Source organism: Vipera ursinii, assembly GCF_947247035.1.
Source record: "Vipera ursinii genome assembly, chromosome: Z".
In the NCBI taxonomy this organism is placed as follows: domain Eukaryota; kingdom Metazoa; phylum Chordata; class Lepidosauria; order Squamata; family Viperidae; genus Vipera; species Vipera ursinii.
Genome location: NC_139517.1, coordinates 46,885,101 through 46,909,924, shown reverse-complemented (window position 1 = coordinate 46,909,924; position 24,824 = coordinate 46,885,101). Strand labels below are relative to the sequence as shown.

General features: G+C 40.3%; 1 protein-coding gene across 1 annotated transcript in view; it reads right to left on the bottom strand.

Moving 5' to 3' along the window:
- Positions 1–24,824, bottom strand: part of MARCHF10 (membrane associated ring-CH-type finger 10) — a gene marked incomplete at its 3' end in the record, with an annotated part of 68,029 nt that overhangs the window by 24,223 nt on the left and 18,982 nt on the right. Inside the window, exons 4-7 of the mRNA XM_083376324.1 lie at positions 19,852–20,029; positions 15,402–15,551; positions 12,587–13,961; positions 2,661–2,827 (exon numbers count right to left, since the gene is read on the bottom strand). Coding sequence (XP_083232450.1) covers positions 2,661–2,827; positions 12,587–13,961; positions 15,402–15,551; positions 19,852–20,029 — 1,870 coding nt within the window. The remainder of the gene's footprint in view (positions 1–2,660; positions 2,828–12,586; positions 13,962–15,401; positions 15,552–19,851; positions 20,030–24,824) is intronic.

Sequence of the window (24,824 nt, the reverse complement as noted above, 5' to 3'; positions counted from 1 at the left end):
TGGAAAGCTAGAAAGAGGTGGAATAGACAATATCACCACCAAATATATTTGTAGCTCGCTGACAAACCATACTCAATGAGTAGTCCTCAATGGTTCTACATCCACATGGAGATAAGTAAGTAGTGGGGTATCACAAGGCTCTGTCTTAGGCCCAGTACTCTTCAATATCTTCATTAATGACTTAGATGAGGGAATAGAAGGAGAACTCATAAAATTTGCAGATGACACTAAACTGGAAGGAATAGCCAACACTCCAGAAGACAAGCTCAGGATCCAAAAAGATCTTGACAAACTTGAACAATGAGTCCTATCCAACAAAATGATCTTTAATGTGGAAAAAAAGCAATTTTTTACATTTAGGCATGAAAAAAAAATCAAAGGTATAAGTATAGATTAGGCAAGACCTGGCTCAAAAACAGTAACTGTGAGAGAGACTTTGGAGTCCTAGTGGACTCACTTGAATATGAGCCAGTAGTGCGCAGCCACCGCCAAAAAAGGGTTGTATCAACAGAGGCATAGAATCAAGATCACACAAAGTATTAGTACCACTTTATAAAACCATAGTAAGACCACACCTGGAATACTGCAACGAATTTTGAGACTTTGGGAAAAATTCAGAGAAGAGCCACTAAGATGACCAAAGGCCTGGAAACTAAAACATATCAAGAACGGCTGCAAAAATTGGGTTTGGCTAGTCTAAAGCAGGGCTTTTCAAACAGTGGTACTAGTACCACCTGTGGTACATTGGGACCTGGCAGGTGGTACACGAAAATCCTAGAAAAGTGGTAGCAGGGGAGGGGAATGAGCTGAACTGGTGACAGCACCGCACAAGCCTGAGCGAGAGATGGCTGGAGCTGCAGGGTTGTCAGGGCTCAGTGGAAGCCCCAGGATCAGCGCTAGGCTCCAACTGGAGCTCGGCGCTGATCTTGGCGCTTCTGCTGAGCCCAGAAGAAGCGCCGATCAGCTGGAATGTTGCAGCATCTCCAGGGTCTTGTGATTTACATTTAGATGCTTGGTGACTGATTCATATTTATGACTGTCACAGTGTCCCAGGGTCATGTGAAGTGACCAAAACCTGCTGCAACCACCCAGCAAATGGGGGGAACAAAAACCAAACACCCCACCCCCTACCCCCGCTGCCAATCCTTAATAGAAATGCTCACAACAATGAAAACCTTAGACAGGAGGAAGAGCGCCGCCGGGTGGGCAGGCAGGTGTCTTGCTTGGCTGTGCCTTGGGGGGCAATTTTTTCAGTGCCATTGTAACTTCGAACAGTCACTAAGCAAACTGTTGTAAGTTGAGGACTACCTGTACTTCATCACTTTTTTCCCCCCACCTTTTTTTTGGTCATCAGGTTTTGACACATTGCTCGGTGACTGGTGGTACTCAGATGTTGCCATATGCTAAAAGTGGTACCATGGGTGAAAAGCCTGGTCTAAAGAAAAGAAAACATAGGAGTGACATGATAGCAGTATTCCAGTATTTGAGGGGCTGCCACAAAGAAGAAGGGGTCAAGATATTCTCCAAAGCACCAGAGGGCAGGACAAGAAACAATAGTTGGAAACTGATCAAAGAGAGAAGCAACCTGTAATTAAAGAGAAACTTCCTAACAGTGAGGACAATTAGCCAGTAGAACAGCTTGCCTTCAGAAATCGTGGTGCTCCATTACTGGAGATTTTCAAGAAGAGACTAGACAGTCACTTGTCTGAAATGGTATAGGTTCTCCTGCTTGAGCAGGGGCTGGACTAGAAGATCTCCATGGTCCCTTTCAGCTCTATTCTATTCTAACTGTCCCTACAAGGCAGTAAGCATAGCTGCTTTTCTTTCCTACTCAAGGACAATATTTTTGGCAAACATTTACAATAAAACTGGGAAATTGGAGGAACGGATGCATTTGTTTATTTTTGCTGTAGAGAAAATTATATAAAGGAAGAGAACAATCACATATGATAAGAATATTGCAAAGTGCTAGGAAACTGGGGGAAGCTTGTCCATGAACAAAAGGTAGATTATGGATACCAAAAACTGCAGATATTAAAAAATGGATTACTGTGAGTTTAATTAATTTATTTATCAAGTATAATGTGAAATCATACACTGTAAGGTCCATTAATTAATTTTGTAAATTGATATAGGAAATTACAGTGCAGTCTAAAATTCAGACTATTTTCCTTTCATATAAATACAGTAGATATGAGTAAGACACATTAAGCTCAATGATGGAAAGCATGGGCACCGAAAATGATTAGTTGAGGTGCTTTAAGCAGGCTTATTTAAGCATGCACATTGAACGTAACCTGCCTTCAATAAAAAATAAAGTAAAAATCAAATGCAGTTAATCCATACCTAGTTAAGATTAGCTATGGATTATTATAATGATATATTGTTACAATATATTGAAAATGCTTATGTGAAACTCTTTTATACTGTATGTGTGTAAGTCCAATACATATCCATGTTCTTAACACAATTAACACAAACAAAATAAAAACACAAAAATTAAAATAAGATTGTTGCATTATTACAGATGCAGGAAGATTATTAGCAACATTATCTGGTTTTCTTTCTCTTGCTGCCAGTGTGGTTGAATAAAATAAATAAATAAAACCTCCAAAATGTTTATGCTAATATTTGTTTACTATTTGAACCTGTAACCATACCTGATTTTATTTTAGCCTTTAACCATGACTTTAGACATTCCTGATGGACAAATCGAAGACTTCCTCCACATCCACAAGGTTCTAGCAGAGGATTGGTTACAGATCCTCCTGCAATTTGGCATATCCGACATTGATCTCCCTCCTCTTCAGGGTCTTCTGCCAGGAGACTGGGAATACAAGGAATTTTTCAATGTTGCAAAATTTGAATCCAAAGATCTGGAAGAATGGCATTTAAAAGTCCATGCCTATAATAGGTTTAAGAATTATCAAAATTATGGACTTCCGGTTTGCCATCGTGGCATTGGCGGATGCATTGAGGCAATCTTTGTCTCCAGCATCCGGTTTTAACCTGCTGGGGGACCCTGGAAAGGGTCGAAAGTCACCCTATAGGGGCAATGAGCAAGGAGAGGACCCCCTGCTTGATTGTGGAAGGGCGGCAGCCCTTCTGCTTGATCTGGGGCAACTCTTCAAGCCAACGGGAAAAAGATTGGCCATAGCAATATGGCCCATCACTTAGCTGCTGACAGCCAAAGTCAAACTTACTACAAGCACATTGAAAGCAACACAGATGAAGCTGGGTGAGATCTTATCTTTTCTTTACCCTAAGTACTTTCCTGTAAAAGCTTTTTGAAGTATCTTCCCCCTGTGAGGAGAGACGGAAGGTAATTTCTATCCCACCCTATAACAATAGCGGCGTCTGACTACTCAGGGGAATCAAGCATCAAAAAGAACAATTTTAATCAAATTGGCTTTATATGCTTCTGAAGCTTGGGGACCAAAAAGTATCCTATTTTTACTGGAAATTCTTGCTATTATCTGCAAAAAAGAAATAAAATTGGAAAAAAGAAATAAAATAGAAAAATTCAGGATTTAAAAAATCTTAAACGGTACCAGTGACATCTTGTAGTGAAGCTTGGTATGGTAATTTGTTATTTCCTAAAAAGAGATTTGACTCACAACCCAGACGTAGATAAGCCTTTCCTGACTGTAAGAGAACAGCTGGACAGTGAAATTGGCCTACTTGAACTGTGAATGTAAACCTTTACTGACTTTTGCTTAGCAAACAACTTTTACTAGAAAGATTGTTTACAAAAAAGCAAAAGAGATGGATGAAGATTAGGAAAAAATTCTTTCCACGCTAAAAGCAATACATGAAACTATCCATTCAGCTTGTGATAAAATGAGACCTAAAATAAAAGACCAAGACACCAGCTTAGATGCACAAAGCCAAATTTTGATTGCAACTAAAGAATCAATAATGCAGAAGACAACAGAAGAAGTACAAGTCAGCTGACAGATACACAGATACTCTTAAGAGCCTTGGTGGAGCAGTGGGCTAATGCCTCCTTAAGTAACACCAGCTGCCTGCAATTAGTGCAGGTTCACATCACACCAGGCTCAAGGTTGACTCAGACTTCCATCCTTCTGAGGTAGGTAAAATGAGGATCCAGACTGTTGGGGGCAATAAGCTGACTTTGTAATAATGCCGCTTGGGGGGGGGGGAAGCCCTAATAAGCAGGCATATACATAGAATGAAGGCTATTGCTAAGCACATTGGTTTGTGCTTAAATTGTAAGCCACCCTGAGTCTTCGGAGAAGGGCGGGATATAAATGGGATTAAAATAAAATAAATAAATAAATACTCCAGACAAGGAAATGAAAATGGAAATGACTTTCTATACAAACCAGAAGAAATTTGAGAAAGAAGAAGAACAGATTGAATTGAAGAATAATATATCAGAGCAAATACAGGGGACTGGAATAACAGGGTGACAATTTAATGAATACAAATGGGCCAGTCCTTCCAGAAAATTGGCAATCAAATGGTCTCCTTTAATTCAAATAACAAATATAAAAATGGAGGGAGATTTATTTGATGATCTAAAAATGCTGATATGGAAGCCTAGTTGGCCAAGGAAGAAAGCTAGAATAAGGTTGAAAAAATTGGGGTTTTGATTTATTAGAGGGGATTTTATATTGTCAATTAGAGGATTAAAAGGAGATGTTGAGATAAGGGAAATTTTGGTTGTTAGATTCAAAATAGTTGGAAATCAGTGGAAAATAAGGATTTGATTTGTTTAATATTGGAAAATTAGACCTAAAAGGGAAATGAAAATTAATTATCAGGAATATGTTTGATTTCTTGATTAACCCAGGCAATATATATAATGGTTTTGATCTATCAAAGGGGATATTCTATTATTAAGTAGATGATTTAATATGGTGGGAAATAGAAAATATTTAGGAAATAGATTACATTTAAATAGGTAAAATATGTATTTTGGATATTATAGTTTGTTATGAAGTGAGATAAAGGAAACTGGTTACCCAAAGTTCAAAAATTATGGATATTAAAGATTAACTGGAATTAATTAATAACAGGATATGGATTGTTTTATGCAGACTAGTTAACATATCTATAAGCTAAAAATGTATCAATAAATGTAATATGATGTTTTCATTGAGTTGATACAATTAGAAATGTAGTAGTTTGAATATAAGATTTATTTATTTTATTACATTTATATACCGCTCTTTCCCGAAGGACTCAGGGCGGTTTACAGGGTGATTAAAAACAAAAATACAAAAGTTAAAAACAAATTAAAAAAAATTATATTCGTCCCTGTATAAGTAAAACCCCAGTTAAAATTTAAATTAAAACTAAAATTAAAATTCTCAGCCTGGGCCAGAGAGCTCGAAGAGCCAGGTCTTCAGGTTCCAGCGGAATTAACGGAGGTCGGGGGCAGTCCTAAGCTCCCCTGGCAGCTGGTTCCAAAGGGCAGATGCACCCACTGAGAAGGCCCTATCCCTGGGTGTCATCCGCCGGCAATCTCTTACCGGTGGCACTAATACTAAATGTTAAGGGAAAAAGATAAGAAATATTTGATGATGTTACCTGAGATTTGTACTAAAGATTTTGTTATTGAATTATTGATTAACCCTGCTACCACATTGCTTTTTAAATACTCACATGTAAAATTGGAAAATCAATAAAATATTACAAAAAAAAAAAGAATTATCAAAATTATGGAGCAGTGAGAAGAAATTTTTTTACTTTTGAATAGTGTTTCTCTTTTTTTCAGGCTTCAATCAAATTAGCAGACAACTTTGTTTCCCAAAAACTGGAGAACTAAAGGGTCAGATATACCAAACTTAATTCTTACTAAACCAATGTACAGGTACAGAATAGGGGGTACCTGGCTCAACAGCAGTAATTGTGAGAGAGATCTAGACATCCTTGTGGACAATGACTTAAATATGAGCCAGCAATTTGCTGCAGCTGCCAAAACAGCCAATTGCAGTCCTAGGATGCATCAAGAGAGGGATAATATAAAGGTCACATGAAGTGCTAGCACCGCTTTATATTGCACTGATAAGACCACACTTGGAATACTGTGTCCAGTTTTGGTTACCACAATACAAAAAAATGTTAATACTCTAGAAAGAATGCAGAGAAGAGCAACAGATGGTTAGGGAGTTGGAGACTAAAACATATGATGAACAGTTGCAGGAACTGGTATGTCTAGACCAGGGGTAGGCAACCTCGGCTCTTTCATGACTCATGGACTTCAACTCCCAGAATTCCTGAGCCAGTATAGCTGGCTCAGGAATTCTGGGAGTTGAGGTCCATGAGTCATAAAAGAGCCGAGGTTGCCTACCCCTGGTCTAGACTAATGAAGAGAAGGACTAGAGATGATATGATAGCAGTCTTTCAATATTTGAGAGGCAGTTAAAGAGAAGAGGGGGGTCAAATTATTCTCCAGAGCACCTGTATTCTCCAAATACAGACCAAAAAAATGTAACATATGAAACTTATCAAGGAAAGATCAAACCTATACTTAAGGAGAAATTTCCTGTCAGTGAGAACAGTTTGCCTCCAGAAGTTGTGGGTGCTCCATCACTAGAGGTTTTCAAGAAGCGATTGGATAGTCATTCGTCTAGAATAGTAGTCTCCTACTTGAGCAGAGGGTTGGATTAGAAGGTCCCTTCCAACTCTGTTATTTAGCATTCTGTAAGTTTTGTTTAATTATATTTAGAAATTAACTTACCAATAAAATATAATATTTGTAGGTCAGGATTGAAATGAGGGGTCCTTGGTGTCTTCTAATAGTGATACTGGCATTGGTGCTATCACTGATGATGTTACCTAGTTTGGGTAATAAAATATCTGCCAGAAAACAATCAAGCACCAAGGATCTCTCAGAAAGTAACTTGATTTTTATTCTACTTATTTTTGGAAAGCTATAACATTGGAGCCCCTGAAGAATCTAAAGTGCTGCTAGAGAGCAGCAGAAATTTTTCTCCTTTATTTCTTCATCAGAGAAAGAGAATATTTCATGCCAAAGGCTGATAAAAATTTCTCCTCAACTATTTCAATTTGATACCTGAATGAAGTTTCAACAGTTTTCAAATAATCTGACTTTGGGCAACATTCAGATAAAGATATGAAGGTATGGGCATTATACAGGTTAATAGACATATTGTGCTGTTAATGGGAACTGCTTCAGGCAAATTGCATACTAAATTCTTTCCAGAAAAAGTAGAACTCTTTAGAAAGAGCTCCATGAAGCACAGTCAATTTTTAATAAATCAGGTTAACCTTTTTAAAAAATAAGATTTACATACCTAAATATATAAATTATTTTATAATGATTTTTTTTCCTTAATGAAATTAGGACAGAACAGAGCTCTGAAAATAAATGTTTCAGTTTTTGTTATTTAGAAAATATATGGAATTCTAATTTAGTTGTTTATTTTTTTAATTAATTCATAAGACTTTTGTGCAGAGACAAAAATCTGACAATCTTTTGTCAATGAAAAACATTACAAACTACAAAGGGACTATAAATATAAAGGACTTAAAATTAAAATTATAATACAGAACAAAAATGCTTGCAGACTTCCAGAATTGTTTACATTTTGTTATTTACATTCATCATCAAGCTGGCTTAAAAATGATTCACTCTAATTTAGAATAATTAATTGTGCACACTTACAGATAGTATGTTGAGAATAGTTTTCAAAGAGCCTCTAATTTATTATTTGATTTTTCCCAGTTTGTTTTTGGGAAAAGGTGTTAGGATTTCTAATGAAATTCACTTGGTTCAGCTCAGTCTTACTTTTAAAAATGGAAAGGTGCTAGAGGCAGATGATCACTTTAATGAGAAAGGCAAAGGCATCAATTCACACTGCATAAGAGAAGGCAATAATAAATCACTTTTGTATGTTTACTAAGAAAACCATATGGATAGAATATATAAAATGCCTGATGATATAATGCCATATGATGGGTCCCTCAGGCTGGATGGCACTCAACCTGCTACTTAGGAACAGCTGAGGATCTTTCAGAGAACTAATGGTGCTTATGATGTAGTTAGATTAAAACTTTGGGACATCAAGTTTCCATTCAGGAAAAGAAAATACGTAAAAATATGTACCTGCAAAGACAGAACTAGAGCAGGAACATGGAATCTAAAAAGCACTAAAATGGGAAAGCTTAACATGGTGAAAGATGAAATGAGTACAAATTGATATCTTAGGCATTAATGAATCAAGATGGATTGGGATTGGACTTTTTCATTTAGGTTACACTGTTTATTACTCAGGTCATGAAAAACAAAGAAGTATTGCTTTTATAATTAGGAAAGATACAGCAAGAGCAGTACTTGACTACAATGCAATCAAAGACAAAATAATATTGATTAGACATTGTAACCAACCCTTCAGTCATTCAAGTTTATGCTCCAACCATCAATGCAGAAAAAGAAGAGGTTGATTAGTTTTATGAAGTTCAGCTTGAAATCAATAGACTATGCAAACAAGCAGTGCTACTTGTGATTCGAGACTGTAATGCCAAAGTTGGAAACATGAAAGAGGAAATTTAGTTGGATTGTATCGCAAAATGAAGTAAGAATCTGACTTATCATTTTTTGCTATGGTAACTGTTTTTCATAACTAACATCTTCAAACAATCAGAATAATCTATCTATTCATGGATAACAGCTGATGGAGAAATATAAAGGAAATGGAGGAACTCAATTATAGTATCAAAGATATGTGACCAGATGCTGACTGTGGAAGAGATCGTGCTCACATGAAATTTCAAGTTAAGCTAACAAAGAAGAAAGCCAGTCATTTTCTACAATATTATCTTGAGCATTTACCCACCATTTTCAAGGAGACCATCGGGAACTGCTTTGAAGTCCCAAATCTCATTGAGAAAGAACCAAAATAATTACAGAATTAATTTAAAGAAGTTGTTAAGGATGAATGTGAAAAGGATTGCCAAAAATGAAAAAAGAAAGCATATTGGATGTCAGAACAAACCATGGAATTTGCCAAGAAGAGAAGAAAAGCCAAGGCCAAAAAAGACAAAAAAATTTCAGAAAGCTGTTAGAAGAGATAAGAAGTAGTATTACAAAATGTGTAAAGACATTGATATGAAAAAACAAGGATAATCTTTTAAAAGATCTCTGAACACAGAAGAAGGTCCAACCTTGAATTGGTATGCTAAAGAATGTCAATGGACAAAAGGTAACAAATTCAAAGGAAATAAAACTAAGATGGAAGGAATATATTGAAACACTGTACTTCGGAGATGTCAACATCCAAGATACCTGAGAAGATATTCCTTACTTGCAAGAAAATCTCTAATACTAGAAGATGAAATTACATAAATGCTCCAAGCTTTATCAAGTTGAAAGCTCCAGGAACTGCGAGAATACTCTCTCAAAATATGGTAAGCCACAGAAAAAGAATCGTAATAGGTCCCAGAAAAACACAGTGGCCAACAGATTGGAAGAGGTGCTACACCCCAGTTCCAAAAGAAAGGAAAGTTAAGAGAGTGTGTCAACTATTGTATAAAATCCTTATTTTTCCATGCTTACAAAATAATGCTTAGGACCATCCAATGCAAATTAGAATCTATATGGGAAAAAGATGCCAGATGTTCAAGCTGGCTTTAGAAAAAGTTAAAGAACAAGAGATGTTATCGCTGATGCATGCTGAATAATTGAGAAAGCCAAAGAATACCAAAAAGAAATTATTAAACATTTCATTGATTATACAAAGGCCTTTGATCCTGTTGATAATGTCACTGTGGAAGGTACTCAAAAAAATTGCCAACCCAGAACATCTCATTATCCTAATGAGAAATTTATATATAGGCCAGAAAGCCATAGTATGGTGTAAAAAACCAGCTTCAGGTTGGGAAAGAAGTGCCACTGGGCTATTTTCTATCCTTTTATTTATTCAACCTATATGGCAAATGTAGGGGACGCAGTGGCTCAGTGGGTTAGGACGCTGAGCTTGTCGATCAGAAGGTCAGCAGTTTGGCGGGTTGAATCCCGAGTGCCACGTAACAGAGTGAGCGCCTGTTACTTGTCCCAGCTTCTGCCAACCTAGCAGTTCGAAAGCACGTAAAAATGCAAGTAGAAAAATAGGGACCACTACGGTGGGAAGGTAACAGCGTTCCATGTGCCTTTGGCATCTAGTGATGCTGGCCACATGACCACGGAGATGTCCTTGGACAAGTGCTGGCTCTTCGGCTTTGAAACAGAGATGAGCACCGGCCCCTAGAGTTGGAAATGACTAGCATGCATGTGTGGGGAAACCTTTACCTTTACCTATGGCGTGCTTTTTTTGTAAAAGAAAAAGGTGCCAGAACTCACACATGTCATACAACCTGCCTTGCCTACCCTACAAGGTTCCATCCAAAAAAGGTGCCGGAACTCTGTTCTGTGCGTTCTATGAGAAAAAAAGCCCTGCCTATGGCAAATGTATATGAAAACAAACTGGATTGGAAGAAAGTGTGGTTTTAAATTGGAAGAATCAATAACTTGCACTATGCTGATGACACTATCTTGATAGCTGAAAATGCAAAAGATCTACATGGTCTAATAATAAATATTAAGGAGCAAAATGAAAAAAAATGTAACAAAAATTAAATACTAAGATCCAAACTGAAGACAGATACAATAACCAGTCTTAACTTAAATGAAGATATTGAAATGATGGCTAGTTTCTGCCATTTAGGATCAATCATCAATCATTAGCCTTTAGGCTAAGCCGAAAGACAACACAGTGAGATCCAATTGAGCAATTCTTTATTTGTTTACCCCTAACAAACAGAATCTTACCAAACTAAAGCTATAACCTTCTAAACTAATAGATCAGACTGGGCATTTTACAGCTTATGGGTCACATCTGGCCCATGGGCTGTCCTTGTCTGGCCCACAGCATTGGTGGGGTGTGTGTGACATCATTGCTGGTGGGAGGCATGATGGTGTCAGAGATATGGGGGTGTCAGCAGCCCTCCACAACAGTTTCTCATGTGACCCCTTGGGAAAATTAATCCCTGTAATAGATATACCCTGGGAGAGTGTGGTTATCCTGAACCTTTTCCTTCTTCCTCTACTCGACTCAAGACTGCAGTCTCTTGCCTTGGCCCCCTCTCTAGAATATGCTGCCTTCTCCCTCGGAATCCATAGTGCTACTGCCAACAGTTCCTCCCACCCACCCACACTCCTTCTTTAGTTGCATATTCCATCATAATAGTCAAGAACAAGCAGCCAAAAAATTCGCCATACGCTAGCCAATGGTGGACACTTGAAAATGTTATTGAAATACTCTGCTTTATCTAAGTTTATGAAGATCAGAATTGTGCAAACCATGGTATTCACCATGGAACTTTACAGAAGTAAAATTTGAACTTCGAAAAAGCAGGATATAAAAAGTATTGATGTCTTTGGACTGTGAATACCATGGACAGCCAAGACAGCAACAAAATGAATCATCAAACGTTCTCACAAGGCACAAATGCTCAGACTCATATTATCCTATTTTGGGTATATTATGCAATGATATAACTCTCTGGAGAACACTCTAATGTGGAGAAAGTTAGACCAAAAAAGTACAACCAGAAGCAAGGTGGATGGATTCAGTTACAATGCTCTCATCAACATTGTACCTTGTTACAGTGGTGATGAGTGCTTTGTCAGAAGTTGTGAAAGATCAGATGAGAGATGGCTCATGATGAAGAAAATTTACCCATGTTGAAAACAACTTGTTGACACAATCAATGTTCTTGCAAATAAAAACATTCTATGGATCACACAATTATTTTAAAGTCTCTGTACGAATGTGATTCAGTGAAACCTAAAGGGGGTGAAAAGGGACAGTATCCATTATTTCCAAAAAGCCAGTAAATTGATGAATATGCCAGAATGATTATTCAAAGAGCCTTGGTGGAGCAGTGGGCTAATGCCTCCTTAAGTAACACCAGCTGCCTGAAATTATTGCAGGTTCGAGTCCCACCAGGCTCAAGGTTGACTCAGCCTTCCATCCTTCCGAGGTAGGTAAAATGAGGACCCAGATTGTTGGGGGCAATAAGCTGACTTTGAAATAATGCCGCTTGGGGGGGGCGAAAGCCCTAATAAGCAGGCATATACATAGAATGAAGGCTATTGCTAAGCACATTTGGTTTGTGCTTAGATTGTAAGCCGCCCTGAGTCTTCGGAGAAGGGCAGGATATAAATGGGATTAAAAAAATAATAAAAAAAAATAATGCACATTACACAATTTGAATCATTGCATCATTTGTGTAATAACACTTCTACCTAATGCTGTATATTACAAAAACAATATTTTGTTGTATGCAAATCCATTGCATCAAGGTCTGGAAAAACTACGGTTTATTATATATGAACCTTTAGAAATATTTCTCCAAATCTGATCACTTATGCAGAATATTCCATTTCTCCACATTAGAGCTTACAGTTTAAACTCTGGAACTGAACAATGATTGTAGCATGAAATGGCTTAAAACAGCTCTAGATCTAAAATAATAGATTCCTCTTGTTACTTTAGCTTACACCAAGCAAAATACATAAGTACCAATGTTCCCCCACCCACTATCTGTTACTCACCTCTCTTGCAACTTTTTTAGCTTTTCAGGGTCTGTTTCAGCTTTATTAATATCTTTGGTAGTTACTGAATTACCAATAGTAGTATTGTTTATATAGTTGCTTTGATTTAGCAAATCAGATACTGTCAGGAAAATTGGAACTTGGTCAGATAAAGGACCAGTCATGTGAAGATGTGCTGTGAAGTTTGTCCGGAAAAGAGATGGTGGAGAAGAATCTGCAGATGATGAGGAACTTTGGGAATTCAGAAAGTTATCTTCATCATGAGAAGCAATGCTTGGAGATATGCTACTTAGACCATTGCTTATACTGTCATCAAGCAGATTGCTATCATCAAAGCGGCTGACTGTGGGTGATGAAGATTGGCAACTTTCAGCACTTGAAAAGGAATCCCTGATTCTTATGGGAGATAGTTGTCTGCGAGCAGTTAGTCTTGGATTTCCATTCAGTTCTGTGATTTGCACAGAACTTGTAGCAACATCCACATTGCCTACCATGTCACTTCTATTTGCAGTTTGTACTAAGGTTCCCGGGATATTAAGTGTAGAATGCATAGAAGGCCTTTGTACTGTTGATCTAGCAGAAATAAAACCAGCATAACATCTTTGATTGCTCTCAAAACTCTGTCTTTCTCTGTCGTAGACATTGCCTCCTTGCCAGTCTTCAGGAGAATTTAAGTTACCAGGAGCCTCAATAGCTGCTGTACTTTCTGGTCCATTTTCAGCTTGTGGTCTTTTTGTATTAAAGTGCAAATGTTCACTTTCATTTTTATGAGCCTCTTCCAAAAGGTTCTCTTCAAGAGAATAAGATTTTTTTTTATCTCTTACGTTTCTTTGTCCTAATGAATGTGAGTCCACTATTACATCATGTTGTCGTAAAAATCTATGGGAAAGTTCAGCCCTATTTCCATCACTCCCAACTACAGTTTCACAATTATGTTGTTCCACTTGTGTTAAAGATATCGCACTACCTCTACTTTGATCAAGAAGAGGAGGTTTGTTAAGATCAACTGAAAGATCTTGTTCTAAGTTATCATTTTTAGTTTCATTTATTCCAACAGATGCTTCCACATTTGAGCATAGTGCTGTGTAAAAATCATCTTCTTTGGGCTTTAAAAGGGTATTTCTAATGGGTGGAAGATTTGAATTACTTCTTTCATTTGATATAGAAGAATTATTAGCAGTCTGAACAGAAGGATCCACTGAATTAGCCAAGGGTTGCTGTGCTACTGTAAGAATATTTCCTTTCTTAATATCCTGGTCTAGGTTTTTATTACCTCTGTTTAACTTAGAGGACTGGAATATGTTCTTTTTTTCTTGAGTTTTTTTCTTTGTCTTCTGAATAGGACCATTTCTTTGTGCTGTAACATTTTGTGATTCTGTATTGAAGAAAAAATGGCTTTTATAATTTATTTGTCTATAGCCATCTTCCTGAACACTTATTAAATATAATGATTCAACAATGATGGAAAAAGCATTCCATTTCTATATAATAGAAATACAGGCTATATAAATGTGATGAAAAAATAAATACTAATTTTTTAGATCTACAAATTATAGTAAAAAATGAAATTATTTTTTCGTGTTTGAGATATTTTGCCAAATGCAGTGAGAAAATAAGCATATTTGCACTTACTTATTTCATACATATACTGGCTTAACTCTCAGCTGGTTTAAGAAAACGCAGCCAGACTTTTGCTTTAGCAATAAGGTATTGCAAGGTATTCAGGGCAAACATTGGATATGTGCTGGGGCCTACCACTTTTCTGTTCCAGGAATGGCCAATTGCTTTCCTTCTGTGAATGGATCTTTTGAAAATACTGTATATATTTTCATATTGTGTTTCTTACTCTGTATCTTGCACACACACACACACAAACAATGTACACACACACACACACACACACACACACAATGTGAATACATAAAAGTAAAGTTGAATTTACATATACAAGGATAAAACATACATTTATATGACAAATATATACAGGAAGAACAAGCAGTTTTAAAATAAAAAATGTTTTTTTCCACCCTTAGCAGGCTTTTACACTTTAAACATCACAGTAGATATTCTCTTTGTTTTGGATACAGAACATTGCCAGTTTAAAATCTAGCATAAATGTTTCTTTAAAAAAAACATTATTTTTTCTCTTCCTGAGTCCTAGGAAGATTTTTCTCCTATTTTTATGTTTGAAATAAACCATTTTATTGTTTTTTTCAGTCAAGTGAGATAGTTCATTTGAAAACTGGTAAGCTTTTCTATATTAAGAAAACTTTTTATATTTAATTAAATTTAATTTATGGGAGAAATGGTCATACTATTAGATGAAATATTTATATTTTCTCTAAATATGACAACAAAACAGAATAACTATGGAGGATTGCATGTAAAATTACACATTTATAACTCTGCCAAATGATACATTGGTCACTGACCAAAATAAATAACTTCTAGTACTACTATGGTTCTGCCTCAAATCACCAAAGCAACACAGTCTTAAAATAAATATTCTTGCTATATCAGTGCCACAGGAAATGCCAGGGAAATGTGAAAAATCATAGACTATGATATATAATTCTACACTGCTACTTTTCTCTTTCTCTTTCTAAGATATCCTTGCATACTGGGACTTTAATACATGGAACTGCTTCAGAAGCTTAAAGTAACTTTAAATTTTAACTTGGTCATGTTTTCTCCTTTAGCTACAATTAAGCTGACATTATATGCATTCTCTCTCTGCTAAAGTAAGCAAGAAATCTATCTAAACAAAAATTCCATACATGTATAACAAAGCACAATTTGCAAAAGAAATTCTCACCAGATCCTCTAGTAATCTTTGCTACTCCTTGAAGCATTGGTGTTTCCCTTCCTTTTCCTTCTGCTTTTCTAGTTGTTTCAGAGTCTGGACTTTCCAGCATATTTCTCTGGTTCATTTGTTGTCTTCTTGATAAAATTGGCTTTGGGAAACCTATTAAGACATTGGTTTATTAAATCACTTGTTTTAGAAAGATTAATATAGGGACAATCTTATATCAAAGTTTTATTAATTTAGAAATATATCATCCCTGCATTGGAACAATAAAAGTAGAGGCCTAAAGAGATTTCAATAATAAAGAATGCAAGATGCATTTGGAAAACACTGGGAAAGAAGAATATGCTTGATCCTCTTCCCCTGAGAAATATATGGAGTTCATAGACGAAAACAGTACCAATTCTTTAGATCATCTTATTAATCAGCCTTTTATGACATTTAAATTTGCAAGAAGAATTTGGATTGTACAAAGAGCTGAATCACAATATATTCAATTAAAACATCTTTTATCAGGAATCCTAAATTATTAGTAATATTAGGTATATTCAGTGGTGGGATTCATATAATTTAACAACAAGTTCTCTGCCCTAATGATTTTAAGTATAAAAAAACAATATACCAAAAAGTAGTTTATTATTTGTATTTAATACTTAAATAAGAACAATAAAAGAGGTACATATAACTAATTATGTTGCCTTGTTTTCCCCAAAATAAGAATGGGTCTTATTTTATTTTATTTTTTTGACCTAAAGACCCATTAGATCTTATTTTGGGGGAATGTTTTACATTACAGCAGGTGGCAAGCGTGCGGGGGCAAGGCATGGCCTGCTTCATGTGCATGCGGCGGCAGCCCAAGGCCAAAGCGCTGGCAGAGTGCCGGAGGGTCGGGGAGGGTCCTGAAGCAAGCTGGTGTCCTGTCTGCAGCACCCATGCCAGTTGCCCCTTCCTTGCCACAGCCAGAATAGCACCACATATACCATAAGTGCTGGTACTGGTAGATGGCGGCCTTCCCTCTGGCAGGCCTGGGCAGCTACTAGAGAGCATTAGGTCCATTTCAGTGCCTGGCGCCTTGGGGGGGGGGTTGCCATTTCACTCACCTTCCAAGACAGACTGCTGGCACTTTCGGCCACCTGGCCCTCTTTGCAGCTCTGCCCACACAGCCACCACAGCGGCAGGTGGAACACCAGAGGCAGAAAGGGCCTGCTTTATAGCTCTGTCGCATTTCTCTGCCACTGCAGAGCTGGAGAGTTTGCCTCACCATCGCCCAGATGCCCTCCCTTTCCCAAAGCTTTTCTTTGCTAATCTTCTTTCAAGCTCTCACACGTTCCTCCGCTGCCGTGGACAGTCCCACAAACACAGCAAGTTTGACAAAGTGGATCCCGGGCTGCAATAAGTGCTGCAATGGAGAGACAGGAAGTGGAGCAGGCGGTACAAGGAAAGGAGCGGGGAGAAGAAAGAGGAAAAGTGGCTGAGTGAGAAGTGGGCTAGGCACTGAAGCGCCACTGAAAACAACAGAGTCTGTGTGTGCACCTGCTACATGCTCGCCCTGCATCAGCCATTCTTTTTATGCCTCAGATCAGCTATAGCACACTGTGGAGAGCATGGCTAATGCAGGGTGAGTATGTGGCAGGCAGGCACACAGACTCCGATGACCAATTGCCATGCCGCCTCTTGGGAGGGCACCCAAAAAAGCGGAGTCCATGTGCGCGTCAGCCTTGTGTCCACCATGGTCTCCACAGCATTCTGAAGCTGACCCTAGGTGGCTGACTAGGCACTGAAGCGCTACCGAAAACAGCAGAGTCTGTGTGCATACCTGTTACACACTCACCCATACCTGTTACACACTCACCCATGGTCTCCACATCTCGGATCAGCTGCAGCACCATGGAGAGCATGGCAGACGTGGGATGAGCATGAGGCAGGCGCACACATGGACATTGCTTTTTTGGTGTCCTCCTGAGAGGTGGCATGGCAATTGGTCAGCAGACATGGGGGATTCACCATCTCCCAAACCCTGCCGCTGCCAAAGTGGATCCTGGGCTGCAATGTGTGCTGCAATGGAGAGACAGGAAGTGGAGTAGCCAGTGCGAGAGGAGGAGGTATGGGGAGAAGAAAGAAGAAAAGCGGCCAAGTGAGAGTACAGCAGAAACTGTGTGCTTGCCTGCCAAATACTCGCCCCTCATTAGCCATGCTCTCCATGGTGCTCTGCAGCTGGTCAGAGGTGTGGAGAGCATGGTACATGTGGGGCGAGCATGAGGCATGCATGTACATGGACTCTGCTTTTTTCGGTGCCATCCCAAGAAGCAGCATGGCAATTGGTCATCAGACATGGGGAATTCACCATCTCCCAAATCTTGCTGCTGTCAAAGTAGATCCTGCGCTGTAATGGAGTGACAGGAAGTGGAGCAGCCACCACGAGGGAAGGAGGAACAGGGAGAAGAAAGAGGAAAAGCGGCTGAGTGAGAAGCACCACCGAAAACAGTGGAATCCGTGTGGCTGCCTGCCACATGCTCAACCTGTGTTAGCCATGCTCTCCACAGTGGACAGCATGGCTGACATGGGGCGAGCATGTAACAGACACAGACAGAGACTCTGCTGTTTTTGGCAGCACTTCAGTGCCTGGCTGGCTGGGATGGCCCCACTTCTCACTCGGCACATATTGCAGCCTGGGATCCACTTTGGCAGTGGCAGGGTTTAGGGGAGGGTGCGGAACAAAGAATATTTAGTAACTGTGAAAGGGATCTCGGAGTCCTAGTGCAGGGCTTTTCAACCAGTGGCACGGGTACCACCTGTGGTACATTGGCACCTGGAAGGTGGTACACGACAATCCTAGAAAAGTGGTAGCGTGGGAGGAGAATGAGCTGAACCGGTGGCAGCACTGCACAAGCCTGAGCGAGAGATGGCTGGAGCTGCAGGGCTGTCAGGGCTCAGCAGAAGCGCCAGGATCAGCATTTCTTCGGGGCTGTCAGGGCTCACCGGAAGTACTAGGATCAGCACTAGGCTCCAGCTGGAGCTTGGCGCTGATTGTGGTGCTTCTGTTGAGCCAGAAGTGCCGATCAGCTGGAATGTTGCAGCATCCCCAAGTCTTGTGATTTACATTCAAATGCTTGGCAACTGATTCATATTTATGATGGTCAGTGTCCCAGGGTCATGTGAAGTGACCAAAACCTGCTGCAACCACCCAGCAGATGGGGGAATAAAAACCAAATACCTCCCACCCCACCCCCGCTGCCAATCCTCAACAGAAATGCTCACAACAATGAAAACCTCGGATAGGAGGAAGAGCGCTGCTGGGCAGGCAGGCAGGTGTCTTGCTTGGCTGTGGCTCGGGGGGCACTTTTTTCAGTGCCATTGTAACTTCGAACAGTCACTAAGCGAACTGTATAAAGAGTATTTTCCCTTAGTTGATGTGAAGACTTGGGTCCAGAGCCACTTGTCTAAAAAGTCTTAGATGCAGTTGTGCTAAAATTCTCATTGTTGTTACCAAATTATAATGAATGTGATATAAGTATAAAAATATCAAATACATCCATGTAGAGTAATCATATTAATTACATTTAAATTTACATTTAGTATGAGAATGTCTGTATAATCAAAGATCCTTTTGACTTATTCAAGAACTCTCCAATATTACCACGAGGTTAGAATTGTTACAGTGACAAAATTATTAAATGCATGGGGAATATTTATATTCAGATTATGCATGAAATATTTTTTGTTCTGGAAAAGTTTTTCAAATCTTCATTCTGAAAGAGATTGCATACCCTACAGTAAGGAGGGCAGTGTTAAATAGTGGGTTCTTGGGTGCAGGAATGACAACGCAAGGCTGAGTACAGGATAACTCATACTTTTATTTCTTGCTGGAACTGTACTGAAGCAAGGGCTGCAACCAGCTGCAATATATAGTCTAGCCCCTAGGCGGCAGCCAATAGGTTTGAACCAACCATTGCAGCCTGGGGCTAGCCAATTGCAGGACAGGAGACAGTTAGTCTGGGTTGTTGGAGAGCCGTTAGCTGCTCCAGCAACCTATGTGGTGTAACACAAGAGCCCAGTACATAACAGGCTGTATTTTATATATTTAGCACAGTCCAACAAGAATTTTTAAGGAATGTGTATATGACTGTTTTCTTCAGGATAATAGTCTATATGACAACTTTTTATCAGACAACTCTTTTAGTACATCAGCTGCTTCTCTACTCCTTTGTGTATTATATAACTCAGTGTCTAACTTGTTTGTTTTGCTTGTTTTTACACTTATTGCCTATTGCCTTATTGCCAAAAATCTATTAAAACTATTGATGTTGAGAATAAATGTTTCTTTTGATGAATCAGTGATTTTGGCCCTAAAATATATTACTTGCAAACCATCTCTCCCACAATTCCTTAATTTAAAAATCTCTTCAGTTCCAATCCTGTGCATTACAATTTATTTCCCTGAATATTTTTCCATACATACCTTGCATATCTTTTTTGGAGCCAGACCCACTTTTTTCATTTTTTTTCATGATTGAGCTTGATTTTTGCTTCTGTTTAACAGATGTTTTGTCAATGGCAGGAAATTTAGCTCCTGATTTATTCCCATGAGATTTTACATTTGATTTTGGATCACTTCCAGAAATTTCATCAGACGGGGTCTGGTAATTTGAAAAGAAATACTTAACTATTAACAATAAAATTAATTTTAATATACCATATTAGAGGAATTTCTTCCTTTGTCTAATTTTCACTGATACAAATGTAAGTCTTTCTATCAGGATTATGGCTGAAAAAAATTAAGCCTCTTTTCCTCAAATAAGGAAATTTCCTACTTCTGCTTCTATTAATATTAATAGTTTGGTTCAAAATTATTTTTCATCCTTGTTTATGAAACTAAGCTGGTAATTTCTGCTGCAGCCCAAGTGCCTCAATCTCCAATGTGGCATCCAAATACACCATCCACTAATATTGCCACTGAGGCTCATGTGATTAAACCATACTATTTTTAAAAAATATTATTTGAAGCAAAAATATTAAATTGGAATGTAGTATGCTATAACGATAAAACAATTTAATTTCCAAGAATGTCTTTGGAACCCATGTAGATACTAGAAGCATTCTTAGAAAATAAAGTGGTGGCTACAACCTACTATTTATTTAAAAGTGTGCCCACATGCCTAGAAATAAAGGTATGCTAAAATGATAGACACAGAGGTGGGATTTAGCTGGTTCGCACCGGTTCGAAAGAACCGGTACCTAATTTTTTTTAGTTTGGCAGAAACCCACTCCACCCCACCCAATTGTACAAATTGAGAACATTAATAATTATCTGGGTCACCTAACCTACAAAGGTACTTTTTCCTATTTTCTGGCAACTGCAAGACAGGAAAACATGAAAATCCATCTCCCGAGGTTGGGCGAAAGATAATTTCACAAGTAACCTCCACAGTCCACCCTTCTGATGGGTGCAGCCACTACCTTGAATGGTGCTCTGCACAGCCGGTCAATGTATCTCTATGGCTTCCATTTTCACTTTTCCTGTTTCTGGTCTCTCCTTCCTTTGGCGATGGCAGCTCTACGTGATCTCTGTATTCTGGTGAAGGTGACTGAGCTGGAGCCCATGGAAATTGAGGAGGGAGAGCTATTGCTTCAGACTGGAGCCCCCACCCCTACCTCCTCGCCTCTGCTATGGCATCAGTAGAGGAACTAGCTGTGCTGGTGGGGCGCTCGCTGAGGCAGCTACTGCCTGTTACGGAGCCGGGAAACAGGCGAGTTGGAGAGGGGAGCTGCCAGTGCCTCTGCCACAAGGCAAAGCTGATGGGGGGAGGGGGATCAGACCCATATACCCTGCTTCCTGGTATCCTGCCACAGCTTCTCATGCTGCCTCACTGGTGCTACAGCACAATGCCGCATCCCCATGATGTGGCAGCATGCCAAAATTGGCTGCAGCACCAGTGGGACAGGTTTCCAGGGTGGTTTCCCTGGCTCCATTACTGGAAGCAGTTGCCTCAGCGAACGCCCCACCGGCACGGCTAGTTCCTCTGCTGATGCCATAGCAGAGGTGAGGGGGTATAGCGGGGACTCCAGTCTGAAGCAATAGCTCACTCTCCTCCACTTCTATGGGCTCTGGCTCAGTCGCCTTCACTGAATGAAATATAGAGACCCTGTAGAGCAGGGCTTTTCAACCTTTTCAGATTGTACCACATTTAGGGCATGACAATATTTGAGTACCACCAGTGCTTAGCAAGATGTCAAAAACTTGATGACTAAAAAAAGGCTGTGTGTGTGTGGAGTTTTACTTATTAGATTCATTTGTTGTTATAGAAATGGCTGGTTTATAATATTATGGAAAAGTAAAAAGTTGAAGTTCAATGTTAATGCTTCCTTCTACTGCAACAGAGGAACTCTGTTCTTTTTCCCTTCTCCCCCTCACTTTCCCCCCCTTTTTCCTCCCCAGTGTCCTACTATTTGCTTTTGTATTTTTGTATTTTATTCTATAATCTAATAAAATATTACAAACTGTAGAAAAAAGAAAAAAGTACCAGTTTTAATTTCTTCGGTGGCTGTTCCTTTGCTGAATCACTTTCCCTTTGCACTGACAAATGTATGATGAATTTATCCATGTTTATTAATATGCACCACTACCAGCTAGTTCAGGGGTCTTCAAACTTGGCACTTTTAAGACTTGTGGACTTCAATTCCCAGAATTCCTCAGCCATCATGGCTGATTGAGGAATTCTGGGAGTTGAAGTACACAGGTCTTAACGTTTCTAAGTTTGTAGACTCTGAACTAGCTAGTTGGCCTTTCTGAGCTCTTCCACAGTGTAGTAAGAATGCACCCCCCAATCCCTTCCCTGTACCCTTAAAGACACAGTTATCAAGTGCAAAGCAAGAAAACAAAGAAACACAAACGCCATTTTTTTCTCTCTTTAAGCTGCCTCAGGCATGTCACGTGTCACAATGTTGTCATCCAAGACAGAAAGCCTCCAGCAATTGCAAAAAGCTTTAGCTTTAAATTAAGCCAGTTTACCTTCAAAGAAAACTTTCTAAAAGCCACAGACAGACTCAATTAAAGGGTGTAAAACTAATTTATTTATTTATTTATTATTAGGACTTATATGCCGCCCTATCTCCCAAAGGACTCAGGGCGGCTAACAACAATAAAATACAACAATACAAAAGTTAAAAAGGATTAAATTAACAGCCCCAATAGAATAAATTAAAATTGAAGTTAAAAATTAAAAAAAGATTTTAAAATCCCTGTCGTCAGTCCAGGTCAGCCTGATGGAAAAGAAGTGTTTTAAGGCCGCGGCGAAAGGACCGGAGATCCAGGGCCATCTGGAGCTCAAGGGGAAGTTGGTTCCATAGGGCTGGCGCTCCCAGAGAAGGACCTCCCCCTGGGGGTTGCCAGCCGACATTGTCTAGCCGACGGCACCCTGAGGAGGCCCTCTTTGTGTGAGCGTACTGGGCGATGGGAGATCGTTCCCGGCAGCAGACGGTCCTGCAAATATTCCGGACCTAAGCCATGTAGGGCTTTAAAGGTAAGTACCAGCACCTTAAATCTCACCCAGAGGACAACCGGTAACCAATGCAGCTCACGCAGGAGGGGTGTAATATGGGAGTATCGGGATGCTCCCATCACTACCTGCGTGGCCACATTCTGCACCAGCTGGAGCCTCCGGGTGGTCTTCAAGGGCAGCCCCATCTAGAGAGCATTGCAGTATCTATACGGGAGGTAACGAATGCGTGAGTGACCATATGTGGGGCATCTTGGTCCAGATAGGGGTGCAACTGGCGCACCAGGCAAACCTGGGCAAATGCCCCCCTGGCCACGACTCCAATATGATCTTCAAAACTGAGTCGTGAATCCAGGAGGATGCCTAAATTGCGTGCCCTATCAACGGGAGGTAACACCTCTCCTCCCATAACCAAAGATGGAACCTCTTGGACTAAAGCCACTCAGTCTTGGCTGGGTTCAGCCGGAGCCTGTTCTTCCCCATCCAAATCCGTACCGCTTCCAGGCAACGGGACATCACATCAAGGGCATCACTGGGTTGGTTCGGGGTGGAGATGAAAAGCTGGGTATCATCAACATATTGATGATACCTCACCCCGAAACCACGGATGATCTCACCCAGCGGCTTCATATAGATGTTGAACAGGAGGGGCGAGAGTACTGACCCCTGAGGCACCCCACAACTAAGGGGCCTAGGGGCTGACCTATGCCCCCCTGCCAACACCGTCTGCGAACAGCCTGAGAGGTAGGAGAACAACCGTAAAACGGTGCCTCCCACTCCCAACCCCTCAAGACGTTGCAGCAAGATACCATGGTCGATGGTATCAAAAGCCGCTGAGAGATCTAATAGGACCAGGACAGAGGAATAACCCCTATCTTGGGCCCGCCAGAGATCATCCACCAGCGCGACCAATGCCATCTCCGTGCTGTACCCGGGCCTGAAACCCAATTGGTATGGATCCAGATACTCACGTTTCCTCCAGGACCAAAGGGAGCTGCCGTGCCACCACGCTCTCAACAACCTTCGCAAGAAAGCAAAGGTTGGAGACAGGACGAAAGTTATTTAAAATAGCTGGATCCAAGGCAGGTTTCTTGAGGAGGGGCCTTACCACCGCCTCTTTCAAGACGACAGGGAAGCACCCCTCACTCAAGGAAGCATTAATAACTGCTAGGAGCCAGCCTCGTGTAACCTCCAGAGCCACATAAACCAGCCAGGAGGGGCACGGGTCCAACAAACATGTGGTGGCACTTAATTTCCCCATGATCCTGTCCACTTCATCCGGAGTCACAGGATCAAACTCTTCCCAAATGTTCTTGGCCAAGCCCATCATTTCCCCCTCATCAGATACTGCCCAGTCAGAGTCCAGACCAGCCTGAATCTGAGCGATTTTATCCACCAGATACTCACTAAATTCCTCAGCCTGTCCCCACAAGGGGTCCTCTCCTGTACCTTGATTTAAAAGGGAGCGGGTCACCCTAAACAGGGCGGCTGGGCAGTTATCTGCGGACACAATGAGGGTGGCGAAGTAAGCACGCTTCGCCACCTCCATTGCCACAAGATAAGATCTAGAAAAGGATCTTAACTTTGTTCGGTCAGACTCGGACCGACTGGATCTCCAAATGCTCTCTAGGCCTCTTCTCTGGAGCTTCATCTCCCGCAGGTCCACAGAAAACCAAAGAGCGAGCTGGGATCTGCGCTGGGTCAGAGGCTGCAAAGGCACAACGTGGTTGAGAGCCTCCAAAGCAGCCCATTGCCAGGCGTCAGCTAAGGTCTCGACCGGGCTGTGGGAAAGGGAGGTAGGAATCAATCCAAGTGCCATCTGGAACCTATCTGGGTCCATCAGGTGCCTGGGGCGGAACCACCTGGTCAGTTCCGCCTCCCAGCAGCGGGAGGTGGCATGACGGAGGCCCAACCGCAGAAGATAATGGTCTGTCCA